General features: G+C 38.5%; 1 protein-coding gene across 1 annotated transcript in view; it reads left to right on the forward strand.

Moving 5' to 3' along the window:
- The window catches only part of unc13d (unc-13 homolog D (C. elegans)), a 30,544-nt gene that overhangs the window by 8,564 nt on the left and 8,097 nt on the right, over window positions 1-13,883 (forward strand). The window contains exons 12-25 of the mRNA XM_053639469.1: window positions 381-485; window positions 1,633-1,725; window positions 3,568-3,668; window positions 3,907-4,024; window positions 6,358-6,479; window positions 6,593-6,683; window positions 6,781-6,837; window positions 6,919-7,016; window positions 10,154-10,205; window positions 10,404-10,534; window positions 11,391-11,511; window positions 12,730-12,882; window positions 13,218-13,313; window positions 13,443-13,649. Coding sequence (XP_053495444.1) covers window positions 381-485; window positions 1,633-1,725; window positions 3,568-3,668; window positions 3,907-4,024; window positions 6,358-6,479; window positions 6,593-6,683; window positions 6,781-6,837; window positions 6,919-7,016; window positions 10,154-10,205; window positions 10,404-10,534; window positions 11,391-11,511; window positions 12,730-12,882; window positions 13,218-13,313; window positions 13,443-13,649 — 1,545 coding nt within the window. The remainder of the gene's footprint in view (window positions 1-380; window positions 486-1,632; window positions 1,726-3,567; window positions 3,669-3,906; window positions 4,025-6,357; window positions 6,480-6,592; window positions 6,684-6,780; window positions 6,838-6,918; window positions 7,017-10,153; window positions 10,206-10,403; window positions 10,535-11,390; window positions 11,512-12,729; window positions 12,883-13,217; window positions 13,314-13,442; window positions 13,650-13,883) is intronic.

Raw genomic sequence — 13,883 nt, forward strand, 5'->3', positions numbered from 1 at the left:
AAAAAAAAAAGAATGCAGGACATAATCAAGAGAACAAAAGAATAAGGAGCTGAAGTTGATTATTTTCCAATAACAGCACATCATGAACTGTTCATCTTATACTACCATAGCATGTTGTATAATTTCCCAACTATTAAATTTTTTTATTTATTAAAGAATGACATAAGTTTTTATCTCTTTATAGTTACATTTAATGTTGTGGAACGTCCGCAAAACAAGTCCGTTCCTGTTATCATTTGCATTATAGCAGCTATAAACGATTGTTTCCTCAATAAACAGATCAATCAACCAATCAGATTTGAGAACAGTGCAGCAAATATGAACATGCACAGCCAATTATATCATTCATATATATAATTTTATCACAATATGCATTATAGGACCTGCACTGTACAGAGGACAAATGGTACATACTCCAGCCTCGGACAGAGACGTACCCAGACCGAGGGCAATGCCACCTGCAGCTCAAATTAATCCACAAACAGGTGAGTGCCATTACTTATCATTACTTATCTACTGGGAAATTCTACTGCCAATGCCAAACAATGTGGGCCAATACATCAGCTACAAATATTCAACCATAGTGACTATTAGCACACACAAGCTAGGCTTATATGTTAAAATAACTTTTAAAAAAACAGTTTCATTTTAGAGCGCTCTAATGCCTTACAAGAGGAAATTATGGATGGGATTTAAAAATATAATAATAATACATCAACAAAATACATCCTTCCATTTACCTCAAATGATCCCACACCATTCAAATGGGGGCGGAGCCAAGTCCAATACAAGCCTAAAACAAGCTAATGCAATCTGTTGCATGGCATTATTGTTATTATGTGTAGAAATACATTAAAACATTACAAACGGCAAATTTAAGGTCATTTAAGTTATTTAATAATAATGCATAAAAATGAACTCGTACATGAAATGCATCTCCATGCATCATCATCGTGTTAGAAGGAATGGTATTTAATGGTAATTGGGGGAGAGAAAAAAACATATACAAAGGTTTTTTTTTTTTTTTTTTTTTTTTTTTCCCCCCTGCCTATAACATACATTGACACCTGAAATTTGAGAAACTATAAGTAAATTTCACCCAAAGCATGTGGGAATGATTTATATGCTGTTTAAATCTTAGTTGCTTTCCTGCAAAGATCACGTTGGGGGGACATTTTGAAGGGGACGTTTTGAAGGGACACATAAGGGGACATTTTGAAGGCGGTACAAACAGAATTCTGCTAAAAGACGTCTAGATCCTCAAGTTGGTAAACAGCAACATGACATCAATTCAGTGTGAAATCAGGTACCAGCTGTCAAAATGTCCATGCTATTCAGTTGGAAAAAAAAATAAAAAATTGAAAGGCTATTTTCTTCCTTTTCACTTTTGGGAGTAAGCAGACTTTAAACTGCTGTAAATGTGCAAAAGAGAAAGTCTGTGGTAGTTTCAGTTTCAGAACCATATATAAGAGAAAACATCATCATTTCACCAAGTGGTGGGATTTCCCAGGCCACCACACACACATTGTGTTTCCATGTCGGAACCCGATACATTCAACACAGTGACAGTTGTTTCAACATGATAAGAAGGGAAAGGTAATCAAACCAGTGTCCTGCGTCTGTGATTGACAGAGAGATGATACGCTGAGCGCCGGCCGAAGTCTGTATGTGAATTATAGTGGCATCTTACAGCAGTTTGTGCAGGCGTACATCTCCAAACAACAGGTATTCACCCTACATAACTAACACTCTGAAGCGTTTATACACAACCAGATATTTAACGTTAATCACGTAATTAAAGGCTGAAATGCCATGACTATAATAAAGGAAGTGGACTAGTTTCAGTTCAGTATAAAAGTTTACATACTCTCAGAAAAAAAAAACATGTAAGACAAATTATTTACTTATTTATATAAACATGGGGGGTTTAGCAGTTAAGGCTCTGGGTTACTGATCGGAAGGTCGGGGGTTCAAGCCCCAGCACTGCCAAGCTGCCACTGTTGGGCCCTTGAGCAAGGCCCTTAACCCTCTCTGCTCCAGGGGGCGCTGTATCATGGCTGACCCTGCGCTCTGACCCCAGCTTCCTGACAGGCTCGGGTATGCGAAGAAAACAATTTCCCTGTGCTCTACTGTATATGTGACCAATAAAGACTCATTATTTAGTGTTTCACAGATATTAATTTATCATCACAAGTAACACAAATAATCAACAAGTTTACAGAATGTTAAGATAATAATACGGTGAAAAGGTCAAATGAAGTCAGTTAAAAAGTTTGGGTCATGTCAACATTTTTAAAGTTCTTTTCCATTTCTATCATTTTAATAGATTTTTGTCTTCATACATATTATAATGTAATTATTTAGATGAACTGAAAACAGTACATCGTTATTTCATCCAAAACGTGGAGGGTGATTCAATCTTCTGTACTCAGCTGCGCTTGTATGTAAAACAAGCACTAAATCGAGGAGCTATGAAGTTTCTTTTGACATTCATTGTGTTTCACAGATATCCCTTCATCATCATAACTAGCCTAAATAGTCATTATTGTGCACTGTAAAACCGGAGAAGTTCATTTAACTCAAAAAAATTTGAGGAAAATAATTACCTCAAAATGTTTAAGTTGATAAGTCAATTTCTTTAAGCCAAATACACTTAAATAGAACACAAATTTTACTGAAACTTTGTAATTTATAATAAATTTTTTGTTATATCTAAGTGTACTTGGCTTAAAGAAACTGATTTATCAACTTAAACATTTTGTGGTAATTAGTTTCCCCACATTTTTTTGAGTTAAATGAACTTATCCGGTTTTACAGTGTGCATGTGAAAATATTAATAATGAAAGATTAAAATGAGCTCAGTTGAAAGGTTCTGTAGGTTCTTTCACACTATTTTTAGTTTATTTATCTATTGGTTTCAATACATTAAGAGTCATTTGTTGATCCATCTATCTATGTATCATCTATCTATCGATCTATCTTCTGAAAATTATACATCTTTTTTTAATCAGAAACTGATTAATTCAACCGTTTGTACTTAAGTGTACTTCTATGTAGAACAAATAATGGATGGATGGATGGATGTATGGATGGATGGATGGATGGATATAGATCTTTCTGTGGACACTTCCTGTTAAATTAAATCCTGAATCTATTGATTTCATTGGCTAAAAAAAAAAAAAAAAAAAGTTTCTCACTTCACTGAAGACTGAGTGGTAGCATAATTTAGAAAAATATAGTTATAAACCAATGCATGATGTGTCCATGATCTGAGTATGATATACAGCAAGTATATTCTCCTTAACTTACCCTGCACTACAACTCTGATGATGTGCTTTAGTCAAATTGTTCCTGCGTCATCTTATAGGAGGAAGCACTCAGTGCTCATCATACTCAGTTTATCTCTGAAAACAGTCATTTGGTTTTATTGAGTATACACTATACAGTATATAAAACACAGATATACGTAGCCAAACACTAATGTGTAAGTGACGTCACTTGCATGCGTGTGTTATTCTCTTTCTTTTTTCCTCTACTGATAATCTGTGTGTTTTCGTGTGCGGTCAGGACGGCGGACCCTGGAAGGGTGAGTTGTGTGGAGAGGGCAGCACGCTGCTGGAGTACTACGCCACTCAGAATGATATTTCACCTTTTCTGCAGGACCTGGCGTGAGTTTCTGTATACACAGTATACACTGATTATAAGAATAAAAAATAAAGTCTAGAACATTCTCTCTCTTTTTAAATTTTTTTGTTTTTAAGATGGATGAAAGTTATTCGTTAATGAGTACACCTCAAATATTTCGTGCCTAATAGACATGTTTATGCAGGCTCGCATAATAAACTGAGCAGAGCTTGATAAAAATCTGATGTGTATGTGTGTGTTTTCATGTGCATGCGCGTGCAGGAAGTGGGTGGCCTACAGTAAACTGTATCAGAGCTTGGAGGTGGACTCTACAGTGCTGTTTCAGCAGCTGACTAGCATCGAGTACCACTGGGACCAGCAGGAACTCCCGTACCAACAGGTCAGAGGCTCTGAAAACATCTGAAACGTACAATAAAATCAGCAGTGTTACAGGAAGTCATACCAAGACTAACACACGCAGTCGTATTCGTGCGGTTTAGCGGCCATATTGGATGATTTCAAATGTACTACCCAACAAAGCTTATAATGTCGGATGACTTTTGGACCGGTTATTATTTCCTCAATCGATATTCTGTTTAAAACCGCAGTATCTCAGATTTGTCTGAGTATTTAGTGTTAGTTTTGGACAAGCTTCATACACAAATATAAAAAAAAATATTTTGCCTTCTACTGTACTCCAGTCATTTTCCAAGGATTACTATTTTTAATTATTCAAAACTGACACGTTGTACTTTTGAACCATTTATAGTAATATATTTGATGTTACAGAACATCCTTAATCGGAATTAGTTCCAGTCACCATGTGTGTTATAGAAGCTATAAACAGTCGTTTTCTCACCAGCGACCCTTTTCTCTCCCTTTTAATGTTGAGACAAAAAAAAATATTTCACGTTTTCAAGACTTTCCTGTGGTGGAAAACAAAGTTACAGCTTTACCTGACACTTACAAAGCACTGGCACTGGAGACTTCTTATAAAAGTACGAAAAGAACGTCTCCTTACAGTATGGGTCCCTGTGTAACAGCATTATCGAGATAGAAGATAACATGTTCGAATGAGCGCAGGAATAGAAACCTGTCGTTTGCATCTGCACTATTGTTAGAGCTGCTGTTACAGAAAACTGATCAACATCTACTGGCCAATCAGATTCAAGAATTAAACAGCACCGTGGTCATGAGTCAGTTGAGTACATGGCAAGATTGGTTCAAAAATTGTGTCCAAAGATGGGTCGCTACTGAAAAGCATTGTGCAGAATTGCTGTTATAATGCGCTCCACTCTTCTGTGAAGGCTTTCCACTAGATTTTGGGGCGTGGCCTTGGGGATTTGTGTTCATTCAGCCACAAGAGCATTAGTGAGATCAGGCAGTGATGTTGGGTGAGGAGGTCTGGGGTGCAGTCGGTGTTCCTGTTCATCCCAAAGGTGTTCAATGGGGTTGAGGTCAGGGCTCTGTGCAGGACACTCGAGTTCTTCCACTCCAACCTTGGCAGACCATGTCTTCATGGAGCACGCTGTCATGCTGGAACAGGTTTGGTCTTCTTAGTTCTAGTGAAGGAAAACTGCAATGCTCCAGCTTTCAATTTTCTGTCAGTAGTTTGGAGAAGAACTACATGTTGTTCAGGTGTCCACATACTTTTGACCATGTCGTGTATACTTTTTTTTTTTTTACCAAATTGATGTGGAAATGTTTCAGTTTATCTTACAGCATGTAAACCTTACTAGCTAAGTGTCATTTCCTCACGATTTGATCACGTTCTTAGATAGATAGTTACACACTGATACTGGCTGTCAAAATGTCTCCACGGTCACATCATCATCATCATCAAAACAGAGAAGAGTGCTTGCCAAGTCTGTACAGACAACAGCAGAGAATGTTTTTAATGAAAAAGATTAATAAGAAGAAATCTAGCCAGCAGAACAAAACTGACTAAATTAATCAGCGATTATTTCCCCCGTCGACATGAAAGGGTACAGAGATTAGTTAGGTGAAGAAATGATGACGAGGTTCTGGTTCGTAAAACACTGTGAGAGAATTTTACCTCAAGTGATGAGACAGAAACTGATGTGGATGATGCTGATGATGAAAGTGATCACTCAGCATTTCTTACTGTAAACTTATCATTCTTTATAATTTGGCAGTAATGTTGTTTTTGCATAAGTAGACTGGGGTGTAGATGTATAGGTAGGCGAGGTGTCAGATTTCCGTAGAGTTAAATGTGTTATTTTGTTTTACTTATTTATTTTTCACTTTTGGTAGCAACCAGATTTTAAAATGTAGGAAGTTTACTTCTGGTTGAGACACATGCAAAAGAGGAACACGTGTAAAATGTCGAAAAAACTGACCACGTGAAGGGTTTTTCCAAGGTTTTTTTTTTTTTTTTTTTTACTTTTGTGAATGTGTAGGTAAACTTGAGCGTAAATTTGAAGCTTGGGTTCTGAAGTCTTGCATGTACTGTAGGAGGTTGGTTGTAGGTGTGCAGAGAGACGCAGTGCATGCTGTCGCTACTGTCGCTACCACCGATGTTGAAATAGTTGCATATGAAGTGTAGTTATTTTCACAATGGGTTTTCTTGCGTGAGGTCTGATGTGGTTAAAGATGGACATGATGTGGTGCAGGAGCGCTCACACCAAATCTATTTCAATATTTATGATAGAGTCGTAATTTACCATTTGTGTGTGTGTGTGTGTGTGTGTGTGTGTGTGTGTGTGGTAACAGAAACAAGAGCTAGGAGACTCTCTTCATGGCTTCCTGCAATATGGTCTGTGCTTAGTGTCCAAGTATAGAGACATTGTTCCCCCGACGCCCAAATGCACACCACGGCTACACACACTGCTCAGGTACGGCACTGACAACACCATGGCATGGAACTAAATGTGTTTCCTTTTGGTTACTGGGGTTAAGGTTAGGGTTAGATTTAGGTCTAGTATTAATTAGCTGTGTGTGTGTGTAGGGTTCTGGTCCAGATCTGTAAGACTCGAGCTTTTCAGAAGCTCAACCCAGCAAACTTTGCCTTACACGACGAGGTCATTGATGCATTACTGGTAAGAAAGAACTCGATAATAATGTGTGAAGTTATAAATCAACACCACACAGTTGATTTTGATTAGTTGAATGATTTCACTGCTGGGTTTCTCACAGACCGGTACCGAGGAGTGGTTCAACATTAAAAAAGGACTACATCAGCCAATGACAAAGGTGAAATACTGAATATTTTATACATATTTCATTTGTTTTTCTTTTGAAGGTCGATGTGATGTTCATGCCTATCTGTTACAGGATTTGCTGGAGGCGGTTAGCGCCCTCTCTCTATTGATTAAGGAAGTGCAGGAGGACATTCGTCTCAGCAAAGACGTCTGGAACAGAGTGTTTGTCAGGTAACAAGTTTGTACGTAGATGATTATATGAATATCATTAGTGAAAATCATACACCAATACATTTAAAGGAACCACATTAATGAATATGATACCATAGAATGCTGACCACTTGCAGGAAGCGATTGTTTTTGGGGGGCATGAATGCAGCTTAAGAAAAAATACCTTGGCTGATATTTACAGTTACAGCTATAGTTTCTTAAATACAGTATCAGTAACTGTGACAAAAAGGTCATTTCAGTTGGGTCATTCTGTACATTTCTGCTTCTGTGTGTTTCCCAATTGTTGTTGTTTGTTGTAGTTTTAGTTCCATACACCCAGTACTGTGAAAAGAAAGGAAATTCAATAAAGTTGCCTTCAAAATAAATAAATGAAGAATTCATGATGAATAAGAATTTTGTACAGTGCTCTGTAAAACATATACATACAGTTGCAATCAAAATGAGTCAACCCCCATTGCAAATCAGGTTTATTGTCAAAATGTACAGACTTTCAGCTGTTTACAATGAACTGATTTCTCCAGTTTCAAAATGATTCAACCCCTTCATGGCAAGCATCTTTAGTACTTAATAGAGCACGCTTTTGCTGTTATGACCTGCTGTGTCACGTTTCAAAGGTGGAGACGGAAGCAGGTACAGAATTTCAAACATTTAGTAAAGAAACAAACAAAATACACAAGACACTAAGACTAAGGCAAAACACTAAGGCTAAGGCTTAGAAAGACAAACTAGAAACAAAGAAAGCAATGAAAACTGTGGCTATATACACATGAGTGCTGGTTAACCAGAAAGTGATTCAGGTGCAGGTGGTCATGTGACTGATGAGTACGATGCAGTGTCTGCTGGGAACTGATGTCCAGAGTTCCTTCTCTGATACATGACATGCTGTAAACGAGATGCAGCGCTTCTGGCAGCGTTCCTGAGGATTCTTATCCCATTCCTCATGATCAATGGCCTCCAGTTCAGTAGTATTCTTGGGTTTCTTCTTCAAATCCCATTAGAGATTTTCTATGGGGTTCAAGTCAGGTGACTGTGATGGCCCTGTAGAATCTTCCAGGACTTCTTCTGCAGCCAAACCTTGGTAGAATTTGAGGTATGCAAAATCATTGTCCTGTTGGAAGGTCCAATGACGCCCAAGCTTCAGCTTCCTCACAGACGGCATGATGTTTTTTCATACTTCAATGAATCCATCTTGCCTTCCACAAGCTGCAGGTTTCCAGTGCCAGAGGATACAAAGCAGCCCCAGAGCATCACCGAGCCACCACCATGCTCGACTGTGGACAGAGTGTTCTTTCTTCATTCTTCTTCCTCCAGACATACCGCTGATCAAGCATGCCAAAAAGTTCCAGTTTTGTTTCATCTCTCCACAGAACAGAATCCCAAATCTTCTGTGGCTTATTTATATGATTCTGAGTGACTTTTCTTGTGCTTTTGGGTCAGTAGTGGTGAACATCTTGGAGTTCTGGCATGGAAACCTTCTGCGTTTAGTATACGCCTTACTGTGCTCACTGAAACCTCAGTGCATGTTACCACCAAGTCTTGCTGCAGGTCTTTTGCAGTCACTTGAGGGTTTTTCACAACCTGCCTTCTCAGAAATCTGCTTGCAGCCGCTGATAGCTTCCTTTCGTTGTAACTGTACTAGTACCATAGTTAAGACCACCATTGTCAAGTCCAAGACCAGGACTAGCCAAGATCAATTCAAGACCGAGTCTTAAAGTTGTCAAGGCCAAAACTAAACTAATATTCAAGACAGAAAAACATCAAATCCTTTTCAAGACTAAGCCTTTACTTCAACTAGTTTGCTTCATTTGTGCATTGCAACAATGATTAGGCATTAATTTTATAAACTCTCACTCATGACTGTTAGGATTAGAGAATCTTCGTGTTACGATTCTTAAGAAGAGAGAAAGCAAAAGTACATTCTCCCCGCTACACACTTCTCACACAAGTGCTTGCCAGATAACACACAGACACACAAAGTTCAAATGGTAATATGTATACCGTGTATATACACCCAACAGAGATAATGGGTTAACTATTGCTTGGCTAGGCAGAAGGGCATTTTTGCATTTAACAGAAAGCATATAAAAGTATTAGAGGAACAACTCCATATATGGTATTCAGGAAGTCATGGAATGTTATTTGGTTTTGTGAAAACCCTTTTCCAGAGTCCCACTGATTCTTAACTCAATTGCTCAAGTTTTCATGCCTTAAAGATGCATTAGGTACAGTGAGTCATCATTACTTTCAAGCGCACTCAGATATTCAACTGCTTGAAAGCCAGGTTATAAGACTATAAATGAAATTCGGCTCATGCTGATTTATAAGAATGGTCAAGGATGCCTGTGCAGTCCTGTTTTTCTTTGTAATGAGATCTCACTTGCTTTTAAGCTCTGGTGTTAGCGTTGTTCGCTGCACGGGAGTTAGTGACCGACAGCTAGCCCGTGTGAACACAAACGAGCACCGCCGTCCGCGGCACAGTTTTCCAAACGGGTTTTCTCACATCCACGATAGACTTGTGCCGAGGCCGTAGCTTAAAAATGATATATACTGTGGATTTCTTTAATCAGGTTGTACATATTTTCCAGGTTATTTATACAAGTGAGAAAACAAGGTTATTGCACCTTTAAATACATCTTAAAGTAAATGTGTTGTATGGCATTTGATTCCTTAATCAAACTCGTCAACTAAATTAATAAGAGCATGTCAATGCAGATGCAAACTGTAGAGCTAATAGAGGTAACGACTCACATAGACTCACTCGGACTCACTCGGTTGCTCTAATATTTACACTGTATTGGGAATAAATAGGAAGCCATTTTGTAGATAAACTGTAAAAATTGCACTCAAATGCAATCGCGTTGTTCACAGTATAACATCTAGCCTTAGTTACAGTATTTTAATCTGCAGGATATACTATCGATCAGCATATTTTTAAAAAAAAAAATCTACTTTTATAAAATGATATATGATTTAAGGTTTATGTCAGTGAACAATTATTTGAATTTTGTTTCATTATTTGATTTATTTTTTTTTTTTTGTATTTCAACCACTGATATGACCATAACCACTGATTATATTATATTATATTCATTTAGTAATGAAATATAAATCATAATCCTCTCCCTGTCTCTCCTCAGTGCTGTGCAGTTAGACGTGTTTACAGTAGTGTACCAGAAACTCGACTCTCTGGTGAGAAATTTCATTCAGTCGTTTATTAAATGTGTGTTATTGAGGATATAGTGATATATTTAGTAACGCTGTCTGTGCTGTATACTGTATTTATCAAATTGACATTAGTGATATTGCTGTTTTCTGTAACAAAGAGTATTTCGTTAAGGTGTGTGTGTGTGTGTGTGTGTGTGTGTGTGTGTGTGTGTGTGTGTGTAGCTGGCAGAGGAGCTTCGAGCGATGCTGTGTCGGTTGGAGAATCATATGGATCAGTCTTTGGCTAACAGTCTGTTTCCTGTGTATCTGTGCCTGCAAGCCATCCACAAAGATAAAGCTTATCTACAGAAGAGGTGAAACATTCCTACATTAAAACCACACGGGGGCAGAAATGTCGCATAGTACAGACGCTATGGCAATATTTGCAGTCCAGTTGCAACTTGGAATTAAAGGGATGTATGGCTCCCTAAATCCAAATCAACATCAGGATTTAAACCCTTAGGGTGCTTTTTACATTTCACAATGTGGAAAGGTTCAACACTGTTGTAAAGTAGTTTTTATTGAAATATTCCTCAGAAAGACTCATTACAGTGGCACCTGTCAGGGGGTGGGATATATTAGGCAGCAAGTGAACAGTCAGTTCTCGAAGTCGATGTGTTCAAAGCAGGAATAATGTGCAAGCGTAAGGATCTGAGCGACTTTGGCAAATTGTGAAGGCTAGACGACCGGGTCAGAGCATCTCCAAAACGGCAGGTCTTGTGGGGTGTTCCCGGTATGCAGTGGTTAGTACCTACCAAAAGTGGTCCAAGAAAGGACAACTGGTGATGGCGCCCAAGGCTCATTTATGCACGTGGGAAGCGAAGGCTAGCCCGTCTGGTCCGATCCCACAGCACAAATTGCTGAAAAAGTTCATGCTGGCATTGATAGAAAGGTGTCAGAACACACTGCATCGCAGACGGGGCTGCGTAGCCGCAGACCGCTCAGGGTGGCCATGTTCTCCACCACAGAAAGCACCTACAATGTTATCGTTTTAATATTAAAGGCTGATTGGTGTATGCATGAGATGATGTTGCTCCACAGCTAGAACACAGCTTGCAATTCAGTACAAGTACATTTACAGTTTATTACAGTCTCTGATTGTTCCGGATTATAAAATATCTCATAGAATGGAACACTTCTTTTTTTTTTTTTTTTTTTTGGCTCGTTCAGAGAGAAGATGCTCCAGCTGACGAACTTCCATGAGGATTTCCGTGAGGCTCTGCCATACTGGCTGAATAAAGCCTTCAGCACCACGATGGAGCGAGTGGAGAAAGCAGTGCAGGTGGATCAGGTAATCCTGTGATCTTTTACTACAGGATCTGCTGTAGCTTACAAAGTGATGGCTGATGACAATATTCAATTCAAGAGCTAATTTGACATCATCATTATTATTATTATTATTATTATTATTATTATTATGAAACCATTTTGGCTGAGCCTTATAGCATTATCGTAGGCATAAAACTATGGGCAAGACTTTCGTCATTGCTGCGTTTTTTCAAGTTTTTTCAACAATTTCAAGTGCGTAGTCATGTCGTGTCTTTCATGAATAAACAGAAAAGCTACACTTCCCATTTGCCATCTCACTGAAACCACACAAAACGTACAGTTCTGTTTTTTGTCCCTTTGTGTATTTTGATTGGACGATGCTCAGTGTATCTGCATTTCTTCCCAAATATACGACTTTCTTTGTATTGTTACTTCTGATGGTTGGTGGTGCTGTTGCTCTTGGTTTGACATATGTAAAAAAAAAAAAAAAAACATATTAATAATAATAATTTTATATATATATATGATTATTATTTATTTGTTTATTTTTTTTAATCAACAGTACACCACGTTAATAACAAATAAGGCAATGTAGATGCCAAAAATCAAGCCATATGTATTTTATATTTTTCCTTGACAGAGAGGCCTAGCTAGCCTGTTTATACAAGCTGACCATGAGAGTGTGTAAGAGAGTGTGTGTAACCCTGAGAGTGTGTATAACCCTGAGTGTTAGTATCAGTTTGGCCTTTACGTTGTCTTTTTGTAGGAGACCGTCTTAAAATGAAGGAACTGTGGAAATGCTAAACTAAGTTAACAAAAATAATACCTAAATTGAAAAAAAAAAATGTTTTCATGAAATACAGACAACTGTTGTGTTTGCTGTTATTTCCTTACTGTGGCCGTAAAACTAAATTTGGGGGGGGAGGTTCCCCCTTTACACACAGTTTCCCCCTTTACCACAAACTTTAGTTGGTCATTTTTAACATATGAAGCATGAAAGATAAATACGTTTTTGCTAACAATACTTAAGGGCAGTGTTTATAAGGCTACACTGCATCTACATAATCCCCATAAGTCATTTTACATGGTAAAAAATATTAATAACAGTATTTTGTAATTGTATTCAGGCTGCTTGATAAAATATTTGTATCTGTGGATACATTATTTATTTATTACTGAAATTTACAAAGGAGTGTGTGTGTGTGTGTGTGTGTGTGTGTGTGTCTGTGTGTGTGTGCAGTTACAGCCTCTGCAGACTGGAGCAGTACCCATAAAGCACAGCTCCTCAGCCGTGGACCTGGCAGCATGTCTACAGCCGATTTGTCAGCTTTGGGAACAACTGAGCTGGCCCGACTCAGAAGAAGGCTTCATGCTCATGGTCAAGCTGACAGAGGTGGACACACACACACACACACACAGATGTTTCTCTTACTGTCCTTGGGAGGACCTACCAATAGGGAGGGGGGGCCAGTTTTTCCTCATGGGGACCAAATTAATGTCTCCACTCAGTCGAAACGATCATATATTCCTATTGTTGTGAGGAAATGTTGTCCACATGAAGATATTAAAACATGCCTATGATCTCTGATTCATAGCAGTGTAGTAACAGGATTAAAAAGTCCACTCTGTTAATGTACAAGCGTGTGTTTGTTCACTCATATCATGTCATGTGACTGATTCCTGCTGAATTTCTGCCATAATGTACGTGTGTGTGTGTGTGTGTGTTAGGATATGTGTAAGATTGCCTCCATGTACTGCCGTTTGCTGAAGGCTCGGGTGAAGGAGCTCTCAGAAAACTGTGATCCAAGCAGTGCTGTCAACATGGTGAGCTATCGCAGGAATAACCGTCCTCTAAAGATCCTCTTTAATCAAGATGCTCTTTCAGGACCTGTAAACAAAAAAAATGATAAATTAATTCAATAAAAAATTCCATCTCTGTGTTCTGTGGAACAGTTGTGTGTCGTGGTAAACGATCTGGAGCACCTACGGTCAGTGCTGACCCGCCTACCTCAGCAGCTGAACTGGGCGGGGCTTCGAGAGAGGACACGGAACGTGATTGGAGAAAACCAGTTTCAGAACACGCTCCCCTCGCAGCTGCTGCACACGCAGGCCACACTGAACCGAGAGATTCGCTCGGCTGTAGATACTCTCGGCCGGAAGGTAACAACACCGCTTTAGAGAGCTGGCACTTTAAAGGTGCAGGTTGAAACGTTAGAACATATCTCTCTAGACCTTTAATAATAAACACATTTCATACAAGATATATCAAAGATACAGCAGAGTATCTCTGATTGTCAATATAATCATGTAGAGGCCTTTGATAGATGTTTGTTTACAGTTTTCCGGACCTGAAAATTTTATATAAAAGGCAATTTTACAAAGACTTTTTTTATT

The sequence above is a fragment of the Ictalurus furcatus genome, chromosome 13, assembly GCF_023375685.1.
Source record: "Ictalurus furcatus strain D&B chromosome 13, Billie_1.0, whole genome shotgun sequence".
NCBI lineage: Eukaryota > Metazoa > Chordata > Actinopteri > Siluriformes > Ictaluridae > Ictalurus > Ictalurus furcatus.